General features: G+C 44.2%; 1 protein-coding gene across 1 annotated transcript; it reads right to left on the bottom strand.

The window, feature by feature from the left end:
• Nucleotides 1-706: 706 nt before the first annotated feature.
• On the bottom strand, nt 707-12,164 carry qser1 (glutamine and serine rich 1). The gene is made up of 13 exons (XM_080495484.1): nt 11,732-12,164; nt 9,658-9,761; nt 9,365-9,502; nt 5,922-9,227; nt 5,181-5,485; nt 4,334-4,450; nt 3,763-3,896; nt 3,479-3,660; nt 3,235-3,372; nt 3,054-3,151; nt 2,692-2,838; nt 2,440-2,535; nt 707-2,327 (listed from the first exon to the last, which is right to left on the bottom strand). The coding sequence occupies exons 1-13, from the start codon at nt 11,839-11,841 to the stop codon at nt 2,187-2,189; spliced, it is 5,016 nt and encodes a 1,671-aa protein (XP_080351610.1). The 5' UTR covers nt 11,842-12,164; the 3' UTR covers nt 707-2,186.
• Between the last annotated feature and the right edge of the window lie 1,131 nt (nt 12,165-13,295).

Raw genomic sequence — 13,295 nt, 5'->3', positions numbered from 1 at the left:
CAAAAATGTAATCTTCACTACCCAACGGTAAAATTGTGAGAGTATACTCAGTGATTTGTGAGAACTATGGCAGCCCTTTAAATGAAACAGAAATAAAGGAATGTCTTTGGTTTTAGTCAACAAGGGTCTGTAACCTTTCTGCCCTCAAGGCCCGTTTTTGTCACTTTCCAGTATATCAAATTTAAGTGGAGCCGCAAAACATGCTTCCCTTTAAAATGAGGCTAACGCAGCTCAAGAGCTCATGCATAGTTTAGATATAGACAAAATATTGCATTCATTAAGTTTTTGGATCTGATTTTAGCTGTTGCAACCTTTTGGGGGCTTTTTTGACAGTTTTGTGCTGTTGTGCATGTTTTTCCCCAATTTTAAACTTTTAGTCATTATAGTCATTTTTATTTTTTTTAAAGCCCTTTTTAGCCACGAGTTTAGACTCTTTGCAAGATAATGTTACCAATAGGTGGACATCTATTATGTTGTGGTCAGGAATACTGAATTCAGAATTAAAGCGATGTTTCTCCACCAGGGGAAGATGAGTTCGGTGACACAGTAACCGTTAGGTCAACAGCTTTGGCTAATGCTCATGCTCACAGTTGGCACACTATGGGGAGATGAACCCTCCATGATATAATTGAAATTCTAACATATTTCAATAAAAAAAAAATGGAAGTATCACATTTCTTTAAGCAAAAAACAACAGAACATCAAGTTCATGCCACATTTTATTTACAAACTGCATCATTGAAGAACACAGTCATTTTTTATAGCATTAAATTGGTTACCAATATAAAAAGGTCAGATTTGGAAAACCATGACAAAGACAATGCAAAAGTCTTAAAAACTGTAATGACCAAGAAATAATATTTACGTCTGTGAAAAATAGATATCTGTCATAAAATGTGGCCTAAGTCTGTAAAACAATAGAAAGAAAAACTCTATTTAATCTTGTCCTCCAATAATAAGATTAATAAAAAGCAGTGCTGAGACCGCCCTGATTCTAATACAATCTCAAAAGCCCAGGCCGTCTGCAGCAAAGGTAAGTCCATGATATAGATACAACATTCAGTTGCTGTTCTTCCACAACCGAATGTCTGCAGTTCCAAACTCTTTCTTTTATACAAAATGTACATTACATATTTATAGGTTGCCACTCCATTATAAAATGAACGTTTTAAAAACAGCATATAACTACGGTCATATAATATATAACAATATAAAGTTTGTTTCTTTTTACAATAAAATCAACTATATGTGAGCCTTCATCAATGGTCAATGAAGACTGCAGAAGTCTGAAGTCTGCATTATGTATCGGCTGTGCTCTGCTTTATACTGATTGCTTTTTATCTAGTGCATATTTACTGGGTATGATCTGGCATTTAAAGGTACGGTGTATCAGATGTAGTGGCATCGAAAGGCGAGGCTGCAGTAGACTTTCCTCGCCACCTGCTTCCGTCGGGCTACAATAAACACGAAACCTGTGAGGAGAATGAATCGGCATATTTACAGTCAGTGTTTGGTTTATTTGTTCTGGAAAACAGTAAAATCGGGAAAGTCAAACTCTGCAGGCTCCACGGAAGAGGACCTGCTCCCAATGCAGATATCAAGGACTCAATCAATATCTGAAAACATGCAGGACTATGCCCTCCAGGACCAGGATGAGACGACTCTGCTCTACGATCATTGGACACGAATGACAATTGGTGTTTTGAATGCTACAGAACCCCACACATCTTTAACCTGCACACTCGAAACACACACACACACACGTACGCACACACGCAGGCACGCACGCAAGTACAAAACGATATAAATCTACGAAACGGCCAATAAAAGACAGGCTCGTAACTATAAAAACCTACAAAGTCTAGAAGAAGCACAACGTGGAAGTCTTCCAAAGTAGAATCCTCGTCCTCTGTCGATCAATGTGCTGCTTTTTGCCTGAACGCAGTGACAAGCGGTATAAACTCTGTTCGATCGTTTCCCTGCTTTTTCTCAACGGGTTACCAAACACTTTCCAGGCAACTCAGTTGGCGGGTCCCTGATTTAAACCTCTGTGGACTGAGGAGGAGACTCACTCCGGCTTCCTCAGCTCCCCGTGGCGCCTGAGCCCCGAGGCGTCCTCTTGTTTATAAGCGCTGAACTTGTCGTTTGTGCGTTGGTTCTTCGAAACTGAGCCTGTCGAAGCTAAATCACCGGCAGGCCTGCTGCACTTGATTGATTAGCTCCCCGAAGCGGTCAAAGAGCCCCTCTACCCAAACTCCGTTCTGCAGACACTTCTGTACAGTTTCCTCCTGCCCCAGGTCTCCCGCCTGTATCCGCAGGGACGCAATCTGTGGGACAATAAATCTGGAGTTAAACCTGTAAAATACTGAAACACAACGAAATCTCATTCTCAAGTCATTTATCATTTATACGGACATGAGGTGCTGAACGTGATCTTACCTCGTCCTTACACATGAGGTATGTGTGGTACTTGTAATGCTGCAAGGAGTGGTACAGAGAGAACCACTGAGTTTTCTGCTGGTCGACTGTATACTCCTGGACAAAAAGGTGGAGAAAAGTTCATCAAATGTTCAAATTCTCTTCACAGAGTATTTTCAACTGAAAACTCGGAACAAAAAGGCAGTGCCAATAGTGCCACTGCGCCCTCTGCTGGACATATGTTGAGAACACCGTGACCTCGGGTTGTCTTACTTGAGGCACTTTGTTGGACATCTTGTAGGGCTTCATAGTCTTTTTGTTGTAGGCCTTTCCGCTGAGACGGACCTTAAAAGCTGGAGTTTCCCCATCCTTCTTCAGCTCAGTCACCACTGAGATCTCTGGAAAGCTGTCCAGTGCCGTCTGAAAAACATGTGTCATATATTGCAACGTTGCATTCTATTTTTAATGGAGCGTGTTACAAAAAGCACAGCATGGAATACTCTGTGTTTAATAATATTACACCATTTTTATCATGAGACCGAGTAAAGGAAGCTTTTAAAACAGAAACATGTATGCACACACACACAATACACACTTGTGGTTGCAAACATTACAGTTTCATACACACGGTTTACCTTCAAGACATGTCCTACGTGTAGCTTGTGAAGCAGTCGTTTCCTGTTGTCCGTTATCATCCCATCCACTTTTTTCATGTGGGGAAGCAGCAACTCATCTGAAACAAGACAAAGTCAGCGACACAAACTGACGATCACGGTGCAGCATCATATACTGGTGAGCCAGAGAGAATTCGTTCACCATTTGCCCTCTCAAGTGCCGACATCACATCTTCATCTAAAGCGACGCTGATGAGCAGTTCCACGAAGCTCCTGAATGTTTCTTTCATGGTTCGTGTGTTGAGGATTCGTGACGCGAATGGCAATGGAGGGTTTAACTCTGAGTTAAATCAACAAGAGGGAAATGAAAAAGTTGTTTTTTTTGCCAAACTACATTTATTTTTTGGGGGGTGGAGGAGGGGGGGGACCCCAGTAGTTCCACTCACCATCTTCTTCACCTTCTTCTGCAGATGATCCAGAGGCAGTGGGAGAAAACTCCTTCCACTTCCTCCTCTTTTTAGGTGGAGGCTCTGCCCGGGGTTTAAGTTGTTTGGGTCGAGGTTTTTGGCTCTGGAAAACTGAAGAGGGGGCGGCTGTCAACCCCAGCAAAGTTTTCACCTGAACACTCCTGAGAGGCGGAACAGCAAGAGTTATATCAGTGAAGAGCCATTCGAGCAGACTTTTTTTTTTTTTTTAAATTGTAACTATATTAGTATCACTCTCAGCATACCTCAGTGAGCTTATGGGCTTGCAGCGTGGCTTCCGACTACAAACGCGTACATACTCCCTTTTGTTTACAGTATCCAGAAATTTCACATACACCCTCTGGTACATGGTCTGTGCATCACCGAAGTATCCAAGATACTGCACACACAAAAAACAAAAACAAAAGTCATACTGCAGGTTTAACGCTTGCCGTTTCACATTCTACCGTACTAGAAATGTAACCACAATCGGACTCCAGAGTGAAACAGCCTATGGGAGAAGAAGATGATGCCTTACGCGATACGTGTGTTTATGACCAAATGAAGAAGATTTATCAAAAAAGAAAGACGCCTTTTCTCTCCGTGAGACGAAATGTGACATCATTGTTGAGGCCAAGATAGCATTACCAAAACATCAGTTGGAGTATTGGATACAGAACCACATATTAAAGCTTTGGCAAAAGTAGGTTTAAAAAAAAAAAAAGAAGAAGATATCTGAGTCACAAAAAGTCTGCTTCAGGTCATTTTGCCTGCTGAGCGAACGCAGCCTCAGATAAACAAGCATACATGTGTTCTGGCAGGTCTGTTCTCACTTACACTGTTTGTGGCTGAGAAGACTCTCTTCCCATCTCTCAGCTCAGGCACAAATTTTTGCAGCAGAGCCTTCTGGACCTTCCAGATGGCTGGAGGCTCACTGCCCTCGCTCATTGTCGCCTGAACACATGCACACAACCGAGAACAAGGGTCAGTATGTAACAGACGCTCTATTACGGGCAAAATTAACTATGAAAAATCAGTTTACACAAGCTTAAATGACAGCACTTTTTTTTTTTTTTTTTAAATCGTTGAGTCACATGTAAAGTGATGTGCCAGATTTCACTTGGCTCAAAAAGCTGCACAATATAAGGTTAAAATGTAATATCCTATTATGTTGCAAACATTGTGGTAACGACAAGCTCTGCAACATAACTAAAACTTAGGTACATGAGATTTGTTCTCTTTCTAAAAAACAGTGCGCCTGCTTTTTCCTTTTACCCACCAGCTGTGGCTGGGCTGTGTTTTTTATTCAGTTTTTTTTCTTTTCATCCTATCACATGTGTATGTAGTTCTCACCAGAAGCTTTTCACAAGGTTTTCACACTTTTTAAATGTGCCCATGTGGCCACAGTGCATGCACGCATAATTGATTGCACATCAGATTTCGGCTGTATTTATGTTGTGGCCATTGATGTTGCGATAGCTACAAATTTGCAAAATGTTGTGCAGCCCCAACAGAAAACTCTTCGAAAAGGATGACAATAATTTTCACTGTGTAGCTTTGGCAACAGAAGCCACATTTAGTTTTCATTTCTCGCATCTTTACTCTCGGGAATCCCTTCCTCTTTGGCCACTTGAGTAAAAACATGACTTACAATTCATTTTTATGCTAGGTTTCCAACTCGTACCTTCAAGATTTCGATATCCTCGTTCCTGACAACAAACTCGTCTCTTTCCCGATACATCCCTTCTCCACCGCTGTCCGACAGCTCCTCGTCAGTCATCCCTTCAATGGCCACACTAATCAGCTGAATGGCCAACTGGTCTGGTGGGGTCTCTTTGTACTCCTCTTTGGCCGGGAGCACCGGTGATGCTACCGCTGGGCTCACAGTGTGTGTGGGAGTGGCTACTTGAGGCAAACGGGTCTCGGTGACCGCGTGTGACATGGTGGGGAATTGGTCCGGCTTCATCAGCAGACCTTGGATTTGGTTATCTGACGAAAGGTTGAACGAGTACAGGCGCGTTAGCTTTTGTTTCCTCAGAAAGAAACCCACAAAATGACAATTTGACTGGAGATGGCAAATATAAATGAAAAGAATGCCACAAATACAGTGGAAGTGTTTGAATAAAAGTGTCTTAATATTCTTTTTTTTTTTTTTTTTTAGCTTAAATGCCAGAAACTATTCAAAATCCATTAAATGTCTACTTATCAACAGAAAAAAATGGATATAAGCTGTTTGGAGGCACCTTTGTGAATATGAACAGTTTTATATGTCATAATAAATGTTTAATATCTCTATTCCTAGCCATCTCAATTGTTTTTTTCTATAGGTGGATATTGAAAAAGAGGATGACTTTGGTATGACTAAAACGTGAAAAAAGCAGTACGAGAGAGAGCCATATTTAAGTTTTGTCTGAAAAGTCATTACCCGTCCTGGTTTTCCGATCTGCAGACTCATCCAGAGCAGAAAGTGCTGAGCTGATGCTGTTCCTCAGAGCCTGGTTCTTGCCAGTGTTCTCCTCTTCGTCCGAGCTGAACGATGGCAGCGTCTCCAAGTTCTTTTGGAGATCTTCATCCAGACGCTTCTGCTGGGTGCTAACCACTGGGGTATTCTGGGCTATCAATACGGTGGGCAGAGTCTGCACTTTGGGAGGCAAAGGCGGCAAAACACAAGGTTTAGATGAGGTGCTGGACTTTCTTGGCCGGCTGATTGTTCGCGCAGGACTTTGAGAATATTGCTGTTTGGGGCCAGATTTGATGAAGTCTAGGAAAGAGCCAATGAAGCCAGTTTTGACTTCTGGCTGTTTCTCTTCCACTTCACGAATCTTCTGCCTGATTCTCTCCTGCTGCGCACAGCCCTCATAGACACCATGTGAGCCAGATGGTGAGCTGACATCACTACCCCTGGAGTTTTGTCGCTTTGCTTGCCCACTACGCTTGGCTGATCTGGCCAGTCCGCCATCATCCTCAGGACCACCTTGTTTTGGGAATGACTTGGAGCGAACCTTCTTTTTCGGAAAATCATCGCCACCTGTGACTTCCATGAAACCATCCTCCGTTTTAATACACTTCCCACTCTCTTTCGCTCTGTTCTGGGTGTCTGAGGGCTCGTACACCTGCCCCATTAAGCGATAGTCATTCTCAGAGCTCCTCCCATCTCCGTCGGCATCAAGCTCAGTTCTGTTGTTGTGGTTAATGGACTGACTGTGACAGTCTGTTGTCATCTGAACTCCATTTAGTGTCATGGCCATGGAATGGGTGTTAGTGTTGGCCATGATTGGCTGCTGTGCCGAGGAGAAACTCGGTGACATGTGTCGTATATCCACAGTCTGGAAGGGACCTTTGGAGTCAACGGGGCTTGCCATCACTGCCATTTCAACCTCGGTGGAGGACGAGGCTTTGACAAAGTCTTGTGGTGCGACGCCACAAGCTGCAACAGTGGCAGCCAGGATGTCGTCAACATTTGACAAAATGTTTCTCTCGTCTCCAAGCAGCACTGAGTCAGGAAAGCAAATAGAGTTCAGGGCAAAGTGGTTCTTGGCATCAATTGGCTGATGAGTTTCCGACTGGCTGTAGTGGTGTTTGGATGAAGAGGAGCAATCTGAGCTTGTTTCAGACACCAGGGAGCGCTGCTGACTCTCAGTTCCATTGACACTAGGATCCAGCATGTTTCGATCCATTTGAAGATACTGGACATGAACAGGGCCCAAGCCTTGGGTCGGTTGGATGCCTTGTACTGAAGCCACCTTTGAGGAGTTCTGATTATGATGAACAAGGTGCTGCTGGAGCAGAATCATTTGGCTGGGCTCGAGGAGAACCTGAGTACTTGGTACGGTGATGAACTGGGTGTGGGCTGCAGAAGTCTGGATGTGAGACTGGATATGATTAAGGGCCTGTTGGGTTTGCTGATGTGGCGCAGAAGACTTGAGTTGAAGAGTGTGCTGGGCTGGATGTGAAGACACAGCAGTAGAGTTTGTAGTTTTTGTATGGGCAGTGTCATGACCATTGTTACTGCTTAAGTGAATGTGCTGTTGACTAAGAGGACCCAACCTTTCATCTTTTATCGGTGCTATATTTGTGTGGCCCATTCCCATTAGCTGATCATCAGAACGCGAGTTGCTTCGAATGACACTTTGTGTTTTGTGGTGATCATCCAACTTTGACACAACATAGATTACATTGTTGTGCGAAGTCATATTGATATCTGTTGCAGAGACTTCCATGGATGATTGCTGAAGAGATCCAAAGTCCTGGAGTGGAAGCTCTTCCAACTTCTGTTTACTGTATGTTGGCTTTGTGTCCTGTGCTGAAGATCTTATATCATTTTGTGATGTTTGAACAGTTAAATTGTATGTGGGTAGTGACAAGACATATTTATGAGACTGTACTTGCTCCTGGGAAAGAGTACCATGTGTTTTACTACCCACTGAGGCCTGCATGAGGGTATAATCCACTGTAGAATTTGATGTCGGCAGACCCTGTCCACATGGCTGTTGGTAAGAAGAATTAAGAGATTGACCTGTGAAGTAGCTTTGGGACTGAGTCACTGAAGCTTGTTCCTGTGATTGAGATGTAAAAGTCACATTTGAGGCACCTTGAGAGTGAGATGTGGAGTAGCTCTCAGAAATACCTCCACGGCACAAGCCCCGAACCTGGGCTCCATACTCAGTCTCTTGCTCTTGGCTCAGTTCAGGAGTGGACGAGTAAACAAGGGTGTGATTAACAGACGCAACACTGTCAGACTGACCAGAGAGTGAAGGAAGAGTCTTGTAAAGTGAAGCAAGTTTGTCTGTGGTGGGATGGGAAGTCTGTGACTGTGTGTGGGGCGTCATATAGGTTTGAGATAAACTGTTGGACATCAGGCAAGATAACTCGACAGTGTGCTGATTAGCAATCACTGAATTCTGTTTCTGTTCAGGGGATGAGAAAGATTCAGGAGAGCGTGTGGTCAAGCGCTGAGAATTACTCTCTTCATCCCCGTCAGAGTGTGGAGCTAATTTGGATGAGCAGTCTTTAGCTTTCGATAACAAAGTGGATGAATAGGCTTGTGACACGCTATCTGTTGGGGAATCTTGTGGCGAGGTGTGGACTCCATGAGTAGAATCTGCTCCTGTGGAGGGGCTGCTAGTTACCGGGGTCTGACGAGATGGGTCCTGCTGGTAAGACACATCTGCTTGGCTGCCTGAGCCAAAATACCCCTGTAAGGCTTGGTCTGAATTGGGCAACTGCTCTGAGGCCATATGGCTACTTGAAGGCCTCTGGTGGTGTTTGATCACACTACATTCACGCTGTAGAGCTCTTTCAATCGAGCCAGAGAATACTGTAGCCCCAAAGGGCTGAGTGGCACCGTGAGGGGAAGACAGTGTTGAAGGTAGAAGGCTGAACTGTGGTTGAAGGAGGTGGGGTGCTGACTCCTGGGCTGAACGGTAAGTGGAAGACTGCACCGGCAGAGATGAGCCTAACGAAGGGGTCGAGAGATGATTGAAGGCCAAGGCAGTGGGAAGCACGGATTGGCTGGCTTTAAGATGCAATAGGGAATCATGATGAGGAAACAGGCCATTGGTTGAAGTGCTGAAGGCAGGATCCTGAAGAGTCAGGGAAGGGTTGGTAGCATAACTCCTGGGGGGGTAGGCACCAGTGTGCTGATAGGATGACAGAGTGGCAGGAGAGGGGAAGGTGGCAGTAGAAGGCAACGCACCAGTAAGATACAACTCTGTCGTAGAGGAATTGGTACCTGCATAGGAGAAGACAAACAAAGTTCAGGGGAGAGAGCATGGACTAGAAGTAAAATGTACAGGTTGTTGTAAAACATCAGTTTATCATATTGATATGAGCTGCTTTTGGTAAATGAGTGAGCAGATTTGTTCTTACCAGCAGGCCATGATGGCGGTCTAAAAGGAGGAAGCAAGGAGGCACTAACAGGACCAGCCTGAAGGCTTCTCGACTCCATGGCTGATAGGAAGCTCATTATTGAGGTCTCAGGAGTATTACTGTTCGATTCAAGTGATCCTGACAACCAAAACAGACAATAGAAGAAAATTAACACAAAATGCCGAAGGATGCAAAAACTAAAATATCCACATGACTAGAAGCCACTAGAAAGATTTTCCTTTTTTCATCAACACCAGCCCTGAAAAACAGTATTATCAACATCCTTCACTCACCTGCTGTAGCAGGAATATTGGATGTAGTGTAGGTGGGAAGCTGGTGCGTGGAAGAGTAGCTCTGCCGCTGGAGGAGCTCTGCATCGAGGTGAGCCACACCATAACTGGAGGTACAAGCACAAAACAAATGTACAGTTCACAGCTTTCATTAACAATAGGCAGCAGTGAGCCACTCAATGAGAGTGGAGTCACTCTTATCACTTTCACCCCTCACAAGTTCATTTTAAATAGCTAAAATCCACAGCTTCAACCAACTACGTCAATAATTGTACCATAATTCTTGAAAGGCTTACACTTTGTTTCGGTTCAAGATGATCTCATTGATGGAGCTTAGATATTTAACCAGGTTTCTCCATCCCAGCAAAACTCTTCAAAATTCTGTTTGATTGACTGTGGTCAGGGCCTTTCCAGCACAGTTGCTCAGGCTGGCTGAAAGACTGACAGAGAGAACAGTCTCAGTGGTCCCAAACATCTTACATTTCTCATTACATGACTGAGACCCAAGGTCTTCCTGAGAACACTCGAAGCTTTACAAGTCATAACATCAGCCTTATATGAGCCTCATCTCTTGTCAGATTTTGCAATCCCACTGCCAATCACAACTACAAATGGGTAAATCTTAATATTTAATCATTGCCCAAGTGACTTTTGTTCACTCTTCACACAAAATAAACTCCTTGCATGTGCTCATTCTGTAATGTGTTGACTGATCAGTGATCACAAATACTAAATCTATCTTCAGAATGATTTCATTGATATTCCAAGTTTATCATTGAATTGGTTTCTCTGAAAGTCATAGAAGTCACAGCTAATACTAATAACGAATTCTGAAAGGGAAAATTTTTTTTTTTTGCCATAATCTTAACTAAACTTAATAAATGTGGAGGTAAACAATATCCCTTCTGGGAGAAAACCTCAAATCCTTTGTTGTAGGTTGTAGTACATTGAAACTTTACAGCTCATATAGGATAAAATTAGTTGTTTTTTTCTCTGAACTTTAAAAAAATGAAACAATTAAAAGAAATATTCATAAATGTTAAATCCCTGTTAAGGATTGTTAATGCTTGAAATTTAAAAAAAAAAACTTGGTTTCGGAGTAATTGGATTCAAAATCTATGACAGACCACTTCATGTCTCTTGAGAAAAATTCCAAAACAGTCAGTGTGATATTAAATGGTGCTGTTTTGTCAGAGGGTAAACATCTGTGGACTAGAAGGACCAGGTTAAGAAGTTGTTGACCAATTGTATCTGTGACACAGAAAATAGAAGTTCACTCGAAACTATAACCCTAAAAAAAACACAAAAAAAACAAATGGAACACGTGGAATAATGATTTACATTAAACATAATTTACATAATGAATTTGGGCCGATCTAAACCACCACCGAGCATCATAATGACCATCCAACAAAACATTTGAGTAGCCCTGAAGCTCTACCAGCTCAAACATTACACCTAATGCTACTTTTGTGAATAACTGGAATTCCTGTAGCAGATGCATCAGCTTTGCCAGGGATATGTCTGCATTATTGCAACCAGCCAGTGGTGAATCACTAAATTGAATCTCACCTTTGCATTAACTCCTGTTTTTGCACCAATAACTCTCGCTCAGATTTCTGCACCCTTGTTTTAGAAACATCAACATCACAATCAGTGCTCCTACTGACGTACAGGTACCAGCATGCATTAGTTGGTAGTTCGTCTGACGCAGAGGGGCACCTGTAGGGGGTCGAAAGGGTCCTTAAAAGACTATCGAGTCGTTCAACTTGATGTTTAATGTAAATCAAGTGTGTTTTAGAGTTTTCCGTCCTCCTCCTGTCCATGCTGGGGAGAGAGAGAGAGCGAGAGAGAGAGAGAGAGAGAGAGAGCGCTAGCGAAACTAGCACAGCTAAGGAGCCACTGACAAGTCAAGCCCCCGAACTCTCATCAAATCCCCACAAAAGCCCCCTCGATGTCTCCCCACAACCACACGGACGCCCTCCTCCTCCTCCCACACTCCTCTCCACCACAAACTAGGCCCTCCATCACCGAGGTTTCCTTCAGAAGGTGACCCGCCCTCTCCTTCATCCCCTACCTTGGCTTGTTGGCAGCCGAGCCGCGGTCATAGGCCCACGAAGCGACGGTCTGTGCTGGAGGAGCCAGCGCGTCCGCGAAGCTGGAGCTCGGGTAGTTTCTGTCCATCATCCGGCGAAAGATCCACGTCCCCAACAACGGAGCTTCGCGGGGCAGCGGGCACACATCGTCGCAGCCCGAGGTCTCTCCCACCGCGGTCCACTCAGCGCAGCGTGCACTCCGACGAACCCCGCCGTCAGAGCAGCCGTGTCCCGGATAAAGTATCACCTTTCCTCCGGGGTGATTTCGCTATTTTCTCTCCTCCATCCCTCCCCCGCCCCCGTCATGTAACTTTAGTCCCGACAGGAGCTCCCCGAGGCGCGGACACTTGGCTGCAGCTAGCAGGCTAAACGGAAACTTCTCTCGGAGCTTGTGTGCAGAAATGCCCCGAGACACGCCGCTCGACTTTGGGAGCGCAAGTATTGGAGGAGGCGAGAAAATCCCGAGAGCAGCTCCTCCACCACACCACCACCAGCAGCACCACGCCAAGAGGAGCACGTGACCGCCGTCCCCTGACCCCCCCTGTTCCCGGCTGCTATCAGAGCCGGGGTCGTCCCTCCGGGGGGGGGGGTTACAGGATGCCCTGTGCACTCGGTGCAGGGTCTGCACCCTGGAATTTGTCTGCTGCGTCGAACTAATTCATTAGAAACATTTTATCAAGAAGAAATAAAATAAATAACAATATTAATGTAACCAAAGCCTAACAGATCTGACACTTTACCCAGTATCCGCAGGGATACTTCAGCCAGACCTGGAAACATTGAACCTAAAAACACCCAATACTTTAGGCAAGGCAAAGGTATCCAACATAGAAATAATGAATTTCTGATGCAGTGAAGTGCTTTAAAATTAATCCATGATTAATTTCATGGAGTGATTTTTGTTACTCAATCACATTTCCCAGTGTGAGATAAAGGGCTTAAAAACAGATCAACTTCACTTTGCTCTTTTTCTCCATATTGGTGTTTGGCATCCCAAATCACCCACAAACCTTATGACCTCTTGTCAAAGAACCCCACATGTCACGCTGTTCTGGGTGCAGGACTTGACCTGGAGACGTAAGAGTTAAGGTGGTGTCTTGGTTTGCACTCTCACCTAAATCTTGTCCTCTTCCTCTGTAATAGACTGGTGAACCCCTTTAACTAACACATTTGTCTAGTGGTGGCCTCGAGGTTAGAGAAGTGGTCTTGGGATCAGGAGTGTGCAGATTTGATTCCCACAGCAGATTCCTTGAGCAAGACCCTTGACCCCCACCAGCTCCCCAGAGTGCCCTAATCTGACTGCTCACCATGTCCCAGAAATAGGATGGGTCAGTGCAGAAAAAAGAATTTCCCCATGGGGATTAATAATGTATGATTAGTTTAGTTCACTTAAGACTATTTAAACAAAGACGTGGACTTTGAAGTAGACTCTTTGAACTCGGTTGAGACACTTATTTGAAATAAACTTGGATTCTTGGAACAAAACACTTTAAACTTGAGTGAATTCCTCAAATGTTTTAGTAAAAATAGCAGCACTCACCGAGC

This window comes from Blennius ocellaris (assembly GCF_963422515.1).
Source record: "Blennius ocellaris genome assembly, chromosome: 1".
Lineage (NCBI taxonomy): Eukaryota > Metazoa > Chordata > Actinopteri > Blenniiformes > Blenniidae > Blennius > Blennius ocellaris.
The sequence above is the reverse complement of the archived record's forward strand: the minus strand, read 5'-3'. Positions and strand labels throughout refer to the sequence as shown.